At 35.1% G+C, this 12,748-nt stretch overlaps 1 protein-coding gene across 1 annotated transcript; it reads right to left on the reverse strand.

Annotated features, from left to right (window-relative positions):
- Positions 1-7,058: 7,058 nt before the first annotated feature.
- bmp10l (bone morphogenetic protein 10, like) lies at positions 7,059-10,706 on the reverse strand. Its single transcript, XM_082158387.1, has 2 exons — positions 10,197-10,706; positions 7,059-8,232 (listed from the first exon to the last, which is right to left on the reverse strand). Exons 1-2 carry the CDS (start codon positions 10,492-10,494, stop codon positions 7,388-7,390), a joined length of 1,143 nt encoding a protein of 380 aa, XP_082014513.1. The 5' UTR covers positions 10,495-10,706; the 3' UTR covers positions 7,059-7,387.
- Between the last annotated feature and the right edge of the window lie 2,042 nt (positions 10,707-12,748).

Raw genomic sequence — 12,748 nt, forward strand, 5'->3', positions numbered from 1 at the left:
ATTTGTTAGTGTCTCTGAGACAGAATCATTATGTGTGTGTTTTGTTTTGTAATGTCAGTGTACTTGTAAGGGTTGTTCAGTTCTTTTAGATGCCATTGATCCCCGAATAAGATCATCCTCATGAGGGACCCCAATCCTAACATTTAAAAGGCAACTACATATTTTCATGTATAAAGACCCCATTAATACTGAGAAAAATTAATAGAGCTTAGATATTGAACTCAGAAGATCAGATCAAAAAGAGAGAGGAAGAGTGGAAAACATTAACAAGAACTCTTTAAAATCCCATTTGTTTCTCCTAGACAGCAAAAGGATAATAGAGAAAGTGAAGTCTTTTGCCTGATGTTCTTCTTCTCAAATGCTTCTCCTGAGAAAAGATGAACAGTAATAATGCCACATGTGTCTCTTCTGGAGAAATCAAAAGTTCAATTGAACATTTTTAATCAAATTCTCCCAAGATCAAATGTCCAGCTTCTCATTCTGCATTCTTCATTCCTTGTGGAATAACTGTGGCAAGAAATAAAGAATGTGTAGTTCACTTTGCAAAATAAATAAATAAACATAACTCAGAAATGAAAAATTATATATGTAATACATGAAACAATTGCATTGATGTTGTTTTTATTTACGAATGTATGAAAGTTTTAGGAAATCTTGTCTTATGTAACTGTTTGGATGGATGGGTGGATGGATGGGTGGATGGGTGGATGGATGGATGGATGGGTGGATGGGTGGATGGATGGATGGATGGATGGATGGGTGGATGGGTGGATGGATGGATGGATGGATGGATGGGTGGATGGATGGATGGGTGGATGGAGAGATGGATGGAGAGATGGATGGGTGGATGGATGGATGGATGGATGGATGGATGGGTGGATGGAGAGATGGATGGAGAGATGGATGGATGGATGGGTGGATGGATGGATGGGTGGATGGGTGGATGGGTGGATGGATGGATGGATGGATGGATGGATGGATGGATGGATGGGTGGATGGAGAGATGGATGGAGAGATGGATGGGTGGATGGATGGATGGATGGATGGATGGGTGGATGGAGAGATGGATGGAGAGATGGATGGATGGATGGGTGGATGGAGAGATGGATGGGTGGATGGAGAGGTGGATGGAGAGATGGATGGATGGATGGATGGATGGGTGGATGGATGGATGGATGGATGGATGGATGGGTGGATGGATGGATGGATGGATGGATGGATGGGTGGATGGAGAGATGGATGGGTGGATGGAGAGGTGGATGGAGAGATGGATGGATGGATGGATGGATGGATGGGTGGATGGATGGATGGATGGATGGATGGAGAGATGGATGGAGAGATGGATGGATGGATGGATGGGTGGATGGATGGATGGAGAGATGGATGGATGGATGGATGGATGGATGGAGAGATGGATGGAGAGATGGATGGATGGATGGGTGGATGGAGAGATGGATGGAGAGATGGATGGATGGATGGATGGGTGGATGGATGGATGGAGAGATGGATGGAGAGATGGATGGATGGATGGATGTTGGATGGATGGAGAGATGGATGGATGGATGGAGAGATGGATGGGTGGATGGAGAGATGGATGGATGGATGGATGGATGGATGGATGGATGGATGGATGGATGGATGGTTGGAGGGATGGATGGAGAGATGGATGATGGATAGAGAGATGGATGGATGGATGGATGGATGGATGGATGGAGAGATGGATGGATGGATGGATGGAGAGATGGATGGATGGATGGAGGGATGGAGAGATGGATGGATGGGTAGAGAGATGGATGGATGATGGATGAAGAGATGGATGGATGGATGGATGGATGGATGGATGGATGGATGGAGAGATGGATGGAGAGATGGATGATGAAGAGATGGATGGATGAAGAGATGGATGGATGGATGGAGAGATGGATGGGTGGATGGATGGATGGAGAGATGGATGGATGGATGGAGAGATGGATGAATGGTTGGATGGATGGATGAATGGAGAGATGGATGGATGGATAGAGAGATGGATGGAGAGATGGATGGATGGAGAGATGTATGTATGGATGGATGGATGGATGGAGAGATGGATAAACGGATGGATGGAGAGATGTATGGATGGATGGATAGAGAGATGGATGGATAGAGAGATGGATGGATGAGAGATGGATAAACGGATGGATGGATGGAGTGATGATAAACTGATGGATATATGATACAGACAGCAATAGATTAGATCGATTAAAACTAGTAGTGAAAGAGACACTTTTTAGAATTATAATGACAAAAATGTAGGAATAATAAGCTATGGTATCAGCCTACACCTTTATCAGTTATTATAATCAAATGAGGCCCAAAATAAGTCTTGATGATGATGATATCCATACCGTGTGTGTGTGTGTGTGTGTGTGTGTGTGTGTGTGTGTGTGTGTGTGTGTGTGTGTGTGTTTTCCGAGCAGTGCTGAGGAATGATTTCCCGCAGTGGTGTGTGTTCTGGATATGCCTCTTATCTCCACTCATAAAGGTCTTTACATTGAAACACTTAGTGCTTCAGATACAACATCCAGTCTAGAGGCCAGTGTGAGTTCATGGACACACCAGAGGGTTTGCTGGAGCGAGTATCTGCAGGGTTATTCACATCACACACACAGAGAGGCTCGTCAGTCAAGAATAAATACGTTTCATGTCAGATCATCATAACACCGCACTGTAAGAAACACAATCCATAGAAATTAACTGTAATTTTGTGCATTATTCGTTAAGTTCACTGACATTTGCTTTAACCCCATCACTCTTAAAAATAAAAGGGATAGTTCACCCAAAATTGAAAATTACCCCATGATTTACTCACCCTGAAGCCATCCTAGCTCTTACTGGCTCTTCCAAGCTTTATAATGACAGCGAATGGCCATTTCTGTTTTGAAGTCCACAAAAGCCATTTTTCTAAACCATTAGAAACTCCGGCTCACTACCAAACTTCAAATCAGTACTCAAAACCCACCTGTTTAAACTTTTCCTTAAAACCCCTTTTGTTTTGTTTTGTTTTATTCCCCATGTAAAGCGTCTATGAGTGTCCAAAAAAGCGCTATACAAATGTGATGTATTATTATTATTTATTATTAAAAGTGCATTTATCCATCATAAAAGTGCATTTATCCATCATTATCATCATAAAAGTGCATCTATCCATCATAAAAGTGCATCTATCCATCATAAAAGTGCATTTATCCATCATTATCCATCATAAAAGTGCATTTATCCATCATAAAAGTGCATCTATCCATCATAAAACTGCATTTATCCATCATTATCATCATAAAAGTGCATCTGTCCATCATAAAACTGCATTTATCCATCATTATCATCATAAAAGTGCATCTGTCCATCATAAAACTGCATTTATCCATCATTATCATCATAAAAGTGCATCTATCCATCCGAAAAGTGCATTTATCCATCATTATCATCATAAAAGTGCATCTATCCATCCGAAAAGTGCATTTATCCATCATCATCATCATAAAAGTGCATCTATCCATCATAAAAGTGCATCTATCCATCATAAAACTGCATTTATCCATCATCATCATAAAAGTGCATCTATCCATCATAAAACTGCATTTATCCATCATTATCATCATAAAAGTGCATCTGTCCATCATAAAACTGCATTTATCCATCATTATCATCATAAAAGTGCATCTGTCCATCATAAAAGTGCATTTATCCATCATTATCATCATAAAAGTGCATCTGTCCATCATAAAACTGCATTTATCCATCATTATCATCATAAAAGTGCATCTATCCATCCGAAAAGTGCATTTATCCATCATCATCATCATAAAAGTGCATCTATCCATCATAAAAGTGCATCTATCCATCATAAAAGTGCATTTATCCATCATTATCCATTATAAAAGTGCATTTATCCATCATAAAAGTGCATCTATCCATCATAAAAGTGCATTTATCCATCATTATCATCATAAAAGTGCATTTATCCATCATAAAAGTGCATTTATCCATCATTATCATCATAAAAGTGCATCTATCCATCATAAAAGTGCATGTATCCATCATTATCATCATAAAAGTGCATCTATCCATCATAAAAGTGCATTTATCCATCATTATCATCATAAAAGTGCATCTATCCATCATAAAAGTGCATTTATCCATCATTATCCATCATAAAAGTGCATCTGTCCATCATAAAAGTGCATCTATTCATCATAAAAGTGCATTTATCCATCATTATCATCATAAAAGTGCATCTATCCATCATAAAAGTGCATTTATCCATCATTATCATCATAAAAGTGCATCTATCCATCATAAAAGTGCATTTATCCATCATTATCATCATAAAAGTGCATCTATCCATCATATTTATCCATCATAAAAGTGCATTTATCCATCATTATCATCATAAAAGTGCATCTATCCATCATAAAAGTGCATTTATCCATCATTATCATCATAAAAGTGCATCTATCCATCATATTTATCCATCATAAAAGTGCATTTATCCATCATTATCCATCATAAAAGTGCATCTGTCCATCATAAAAGTGCATCTGTCCATCATAAAAGTGCATCTATTCATCATAAAAGTGCATTTATCCATCATTATCATCATAAAAGTGCATCTATCCATCATAAAAGTGCATTTATCCATCATTATCGTCATAAAAGTGCATCTATCCATCATAAAAGTGCATTTATCCATCATTATCATCATAAAAGTGCATTTATCCATCATTATCCATCATAAAAGTGCATCTGTCCATCATAAAAGTGCATCTATTCATCATAAAAGTGCATTTATCCATCATTATCATCATAAAAGTGCATCTATCCATCATAAAAGTGCATCTATTCATCATAAAAGTGCATTTATCCATCATTATCCATCATAAAAGTGCATCTGTCCATCATAAAAGTGCATCTATTCATCATAAAAGTGCATTTATCCATCATTATCATCATAAAAGTGCATCTATCCATCATAAAAGTGCATTTATCCATCATTATCATCATAAAAGTGCATCTATCCATCATAAAAGTGCATTTATCCATCATTATCATCATAAAAGTGCATTTATCCATCATTATCCATCATAAAAGTGCATCTGTCCATCATAAAAGTGCATCTATTCATCATAAAAGTGCATTTATCCATCATTATCATCATAAAAGTGCATCTATCCATCATAAAAGTGCATTTTTATGATGGATAATGATGGATAAATGCACTTTTATGATGAATAGATGCACTTTTATGATGGATAGATGCACTTTTATGATGAATAGATGCACTTTTATGATGGATAGATGCACTTTTATGATGAATAGATGCACTTTTATGATGGATAGATGCACTTTTATGATGATGATGGATAAATGCACTTTTATGATGAATAGATGCACTTTTATGATGAATAGATGCACTTTTATGATGGATAGATGCACTTTTATGATGATGATGGATAAATGCACTTTTATGATGAATAGATGCACTTTTATGATGGATAGATGCACTTTTATGATGATGATGGATAAATGCACTTTTATGATGAATAGATGCACTTTTATGATGGATAGATGCACTTTTATGATGATGATGGATAAATGCACTTTTATGATGAATAGATGCACTTTTATGATGGATAGATGCACTTTTATGATGATGATGGATAAATGCACTTTTATGATGGATAGATGCACTTTTATGATGAATAGATGCACTTTTATGATGGATAGATGCACTTTTATGATGGATAGATGCACTTTTATGATGAATAGATGCACTTTTATGATGGATAAATGCACTTTTATGATGGATAGATGCACTTTTATGATGAATAGATGCACTTTTATGATGGATAAATGCACTTTTATGATGGATAGATGCACTTTTATTGACTTCAAAACAGAAACGGCCATTCACTGCCATTATAAAGCTTGGAAGAGCCAGGATATTTTTTAATATAACTCCGATTGTGTTCGTCTGAGGGTGAGTAAATCATGGGCTAATTTTAATTTTTGGGTGAACTACTCCTTTAAAGGTTCCATCTGGAACCGTTTCCTCTAAGAGGGTCACTGGACCCTGGATTACTGTAGCTCATCACCGCATTAGATGGCCAGCGGAAGCGAAGGCATCGTTGGAAACGGTTGCTGTTGGCGCTCAGGAATCTGACGGCTCTCGCCTCCAGCGACACACCACTTGGGATGAGGTCTCATCCTGAGTGAGGGGTCGCACACTTCTCGGTTTTTGACACCTCCTTATCTCAGCTGTGGAAGAGAACGTGTTTGTGGCTCGCATGGCATGCGGCCGTCAGGGGCGAGAGAACATTAGCGCTCAGAGGAGGAACGTTTGGGTTACAATCAATGTTATTTGACTGTGTGCAGTGGAAGTTACACAGATATAAATAGATGCTCACTCTTAAAAATAAAGTTTCTTTCTCCGCATCGATGGTTCCTTTAACATCCATGGAACCTTTTCTTTGGGAAAAAGGTTCTTTGAACTTAGAAAAAAATGGTTGTTTTAAAGAACTGATCACTGGAAGGTGCTTTGAAGGACCATTTTTGTTCCCCAATGGCATCACTGTGAAAGTGTGAAAGAAAAAACATTTTTGGAACCTTTATTTTTTTAAGTTTTCTGAAATGTTATGTTTGAATATGCAAATTATGCATTATCTAATTAAATATGCTTTCATTTGCATATTATTCTAGAACATTGGATAAAGCCATATTCAAAATTTTGTAAAATTTTGTCAAAATTGTTTAGTTTTGTTAAAGTTATTATTAGTTATTAAATATGCTTTCATTTGCATACATTTCCAGAACGTTGAACAAATTAAGTTCAATTTGGTCAAAATTATTTAGTTTTGACATATTAGAGTTTGCATTGGAATTGAAACCTACAGACGCAAATAGATTAAGTGCAATGAAATAAACACAGTGTATTTTGGATGCTTTCTTCAACTAGTTTGAAACAACACGTTATGAAAAGCTAAACAGTCCAAAAACTGACCAGTGCATGAAAAACATGAACAAACAATGAACAGCTGTATTTTTATTAACTAACATTTAACAAAGATTAATAAATACTGTAACAAATGTCTCGCTCATGGTTAGTTCATGTTAGTTAATACACTAACCAATGTTAACTAATGAACCTTATTGTAAAGTGTTACCACTTAGTTTGAACTTCTCTCATTATAAGTGACAAATGATTAGCAGTGTGTTGTATATTACAAGTAGGATGTGCAATAGAAAACAGAGTAATTTACAACAAGTAAATATACATGAGACCTAAATTAAATGCAGTTAGATTCTGGACGTTCAGTTCACGGACGGTTTATACACTAAACAGTTTTTCGGACTATCTGCATCCGCATTCCTTGACCACCATTCCTTCGTATTTATTATTTAAAACCACAACGCCGTTTTCGTTCTCATACAGGAGGGAAATGGGCTTTAACTCGGTCGGCACACAGCAAACTTCCGAGGCGCTGCCAGAACTCTTCGCATCGAGCAGCGCTCGGATGATGGCGTGTTTGGTGGGCGTCAATTCGCGAGCGAGAGGATATTTGCACACACCACGACAAGTGTACGCCTGATATTCAGACGGCGCTAAGATGAACTTATCCCAGCCGATATCCTTAAAATTCACTCGCATCTCGGCTATTTTGCAGTGTTTAGTCTCAGCGCTGCGCCGAACTCTCGAGACGTCGTTGATTGAGCGCACCTGCTCTTCATCTGTCCTCAGTTCGTTGTCCTCTTCCATCATACGATAGTTTTCGTTTTCGTCATCCGAGAAGACGATTAGCACCGGCTCGTGTTGTCCATCGGGATTCTTGTCAATGTCAAGTTCTACCTTCGTATTTCTAAACGCGTTGAGATTTTCAATGTGAACCTCCAGCCTAGGGGTCACGATATTGAGCTTTCGCCAATGTTGAACAGCGATCGTCATATCAAAGACTTCCCATCCGCTCTCCTTACGGTGCACGTGCTTCGACGCCAGCGGATCTCTCTCACCTGGGCCGTAGCGTCCGCCCCAATGCGTGTCGAATACGCTCACCTTCCACCCGGATCCGATGCGCTGGATGGAGTCTCTCTCGAGGAGTGTGTGAAGACGCAGCTCGGCGCTGACCACGCGCTCGTGCTGCGGCACTGAGAGGTTGAACAGGAGACGGTGGGTACGCAGGTTCTTGCTCGAGGTGTGGTCTGTGGAAAAGACACGTTTCATTGAGAAATTAAACTTTTAAAAAAACCCGACACCATTTGTCTGATGTCAGTCTGGATGAGGAACAAACAGACAGCAGGAGATAAAACAAGAAACATTTAGATTTTTAATGCAACGAATGGTTAAATAATAATAATAATAATAAGTATTATTAAAATAATCATTGGTTTTAATTGTAAAAAGAATAATAATAATAATGACAATAATAATGTTACATATAAAATAATTCATATCATTGTTAAAATATTATGATACTAATAATATAAATTATTATAATAATACAAACACCAGGAGAAAAACAAGAAACATTAAAAAAAATTATTTAAAGAATGGTTAAATAATAATAGTATTATTAAAATAATCATTGGTTATAATTGTAAAAAGAATATATATAATGACAATAATATTATATATATAAATAGTATACATTATTAAAATATTATAATACTAACAATATCAATTATTATTATAATACAAACACCAGGAGAAAAACAAGAATGGTTAAATAATATTATTAATAATAATAATAAGTATTATTAAAATAATCATTGGTTTTAACTGTAAAAAAATAAATAATGACAATAGTAATATTATATATAAATTAATAAATAATTAAGACTTAAAATAATAATATTAATTCATATATTTATTATTATAATACTAATAATATAAATGATTACAATAATCATCATTTTATAAAAAAAATATTTACAAATATTAATAATCATATTTATTAAACAATATAAGACTAATAATATTAAAAAATATTAAAATAATGATCACATAATTTTTTTATTATTAAAGAATGGTTAAATAATTATAATACTAATAATAATTGTAAATGATAATTATCATTTCAAATTATAAATTGCAAAATTAATTTCATTCAAGTTTTTAAAGAAAAATCTTATAATTATTTCTGAAACAAGTACAAAAGCATGGAAACAGGATGGGGAAAAATGCACAATACACAGAAATACTCAATTTATAAATCACAATTAATGAACTTAGTAAGATTGACAGTTATTAAACTGAACTGATCTGATTAATGGCACTATTGTCTTATGAACAGCTGCTCATTTCGTTTCATAATTGATCAATTTCGTTATATTATTGTTTATTAATGTGAAGCATTCTGTATTTACTGATGAATTTTGTTATTTTATTGTTTATTATTGTGAAGCTTCTGTATTTATTGATGAATTTTGTTATTTTATTGTTTATTAATGTGAAGCTTCTTCTGTATTTATTGATGAATATTGTTATTTTATTGTTTATTAATGTGAAGCTTCTGTATTTGATGAATTTTGTTATTTTATTGTTTATTAATGTGAAGCTTCTGTATTTACTGATGAATTTTGTTATTTTATTGTTTATTAATGTGAAGCTTCTGCATTTACTGATGAATTTTGTTATTTTATTGTTTATTAATGTGAAGCTTCTGTATTTATTGATGAATATTGTTATTTTATTGTTTATTAATGTGAAGCTTCTGTATTTGATGAATTTTGTTATTTTATTGTTTATTAATGTGAAGCTTCTGTATTTACTGATGAATTTATTGTTTATTAATGTGAAGCTTCTGTATTTACTGATGAATTTAGTTATTTTATTGTTTATTAATGTGAAGCTTCTTCTGTATTTATTGATGAATTTTGTTATTTTATTGTTTATTAATGTGAAGCTTCTTCTGTATTTATTGATGAATTTTGTTATTTTATTGTTTATTAATGTGAAGCTTCTTCTGTATTTATTGATGAATTTTGTTATTTAATTGCTTATTAATGTGAAGCTGTATTATATAAAGCACTATATAAATAAACTTGACAAGCTATAAATACTGTTAAAAACAAACAAAAAACGTTGATTCCTTTGTTTTTTGTAACTAACGTTTGATTATGAACCAAACCAGGATTAACTGAACGAATGAAGTGCATCTCGTTACCTTCATTCCTGAAGCTCCTCACGATGTTAGCGGACGGCGTGGCGCTTCGGTCGTTGGCGAATCGGTTGTAAAGTTCCAGCATGTACTCGGGAGGTTTGGTGCGGCTGGAGCGCGGCTTCAATCCGGGCCCCGGATCACTCAAGTTCAGCATGTGGAGGAACTGACCCAGAACCTCCTGCATGTCCACACTATCCACAACACCGTCCCGCTCTCCCAGACGAGGGATCGGACCGCAGTGACCCCACGACACCAGCAGAACACAGAGACCCAGGACTCGAGGAAACACAGAAAGAGCCATTAGAGCTATTGTGAGTTGTTAGGATGATGTGAGGTTTCGGACACCTGATGTCTGCGCCGGTCCGGTTTTCTCCCTCGGCCCCTGACAGGTTGATGTGGTGCGAGAAGAAAAACAGCCTCGTCCTTGTGGATCTTGTGATCGGGGGATAGAGGGCAGGACTACGCTGTCGACCCGCTTGTGCTGACAAGTTTGGAGATGTTGCCACTTGGTCTGTGGGCCTTTCCTGAGGGCCACTGGGTTCCTCACACTTTCTGTATCTTCTTTCCATGCATGCCTTTCTCAAACCTCCAGCTCAAACGTATATATACGCTCTGACTACAAGTACATTCATATTTACAGTGAGTCTTATCCACACTCTTCAAAATACAGGTTTGACAAAGAGGGTTTTTACAGCGATTCCATTCGGGTCAGTTCTTTTAAGTCCCCCTGTAGTCGATCATTTTATCCCTTAAAACATCTTTGATCACCAAAATTACATATTTAAAAGTTTTTTCCTCGAAAAAAATTTCTTCATGCCTTAAAATAGCTTGTCAAAAACACACAAATGTCACTTTATAACAAATGTGACTTTATAACACACAAATGTGACTTTATAACACACAAATGTCACTTTATAACAAATGTGACTTTATAACACACAAATGTGACTTTATAACACACAAATGTGACTTTATATCTCACAATTGCGACTTTATAACACACAAATGTGACTTTATAACAAATGTGACTTTATAACACACAAATGTCACTTTATAACACACAATTGCGACTTTATAACACACAAATGTGACTTTATAACAAATGTGACTTTATAACACACAAATGTCACTTTATAACACACAAATGTCACTTTATAACAAATGTGGCTTTATAACACACAAATGTGACTTTATAACTCACAAATGTGACTTTATAACACACAAATGTCACTTTATAACAAATGTGGCTTTATAACACACAAATGTGACTTTATAACAAATGTGGCTTTATAACACACAAATGTGACTTTATAACAAATGTGGCTTTATAACACACAAATGTCACTTTATAACAAATGTGGCTTTATAACACACAAATGTGACTTTATAACAAATGTGGCTTTATAACACACAAATGTGACTTTATAACAAATGTGACTTTATAACACACAAATGTCACTTTATAACAAATGTGACTTTATAACACACAAATGTGACTTTATAACACACAAATGTGACTTTATATCTCACAATTGCGACTTTATAACACACAAATGTGACTTTATAACAAATGTGACTTTATAACACACAAATGTCACTTTATAACACACAATTGCGACTTTATAACACACAAATGTGACTTTATAACAAATGTGACTTTATAACACACAAATGTCACTTTATAACACACAAATGTCACTTTATAACAAATGTGGCTTTATAACACACAAATGTGACTTTATAACTCACAAATGTGACTTTATAACACACAAATGTCACTTTATAACAAATGTGGCTTTATAACACACAAATGTGACTTTATAACAAATGTGGCTTTATAACACACAAATGTGACTTTATAACAAATGTGGCTTTATAACACACAAATGTCACTTTATAACAAATGTGGCTTTATAACACACAAATGTGACTTTATAACAAATGTGGCTTTATAACACACAAATGTCACTTTATAACACACAAATGTCACTTTATAACAAATGTGGCTTTATAACACACAAATGTGACTTTATAACAAATGTGGCTTTATAACACACAAATGTGACTTTATAACAAATGTGACTTTATAACACACAAATGTCACTTTATAACAAATGTGGCTTTATAACACACAAATGTGACTTTATAACAAATGTGACTTTATAACTCACAAATGTGACTTTATAACAAATGTGACTTTATAACTCACAAATGTGACTTTATAACAAATGTGACTTTATAACTCACAAATGTGACTTTATAACACACAAATGGAGTTTTAGGACACCATTAGGTCACCTGATGGAGTTTTAGGACACCATTAGGTCACTTGATGGAGTTTTTCGGTTCCTTGCCACTGTTGCCTTTGGCTTGCTCAGTTGGGGATATTTTGGGGATATTTAATTTAATTTTATCAATCAATAAATTCCTCTTGAAACAAACTTTGTTGTATTTTTTAATTTAATACTGTGAAGCTGCTTTGATACAATCTGTATTGTGAAAAGCGCTATACAAATAAACTTGACTTGACTTGACAAATGTGACTTTATAACACG

This window comes from Leuciscus leuciscus, assembly GCF_965113295.1.
Source record: "Leuciscus leuciscus genome assembly, chromosome: 24".
Taxonomy (NCBI): Eukaryota; Metazoa; Chordata; class Actinopteri; order Cypriniformes; family Leuciscidae; genus Leuciscus; species Leuciscus leuciscus.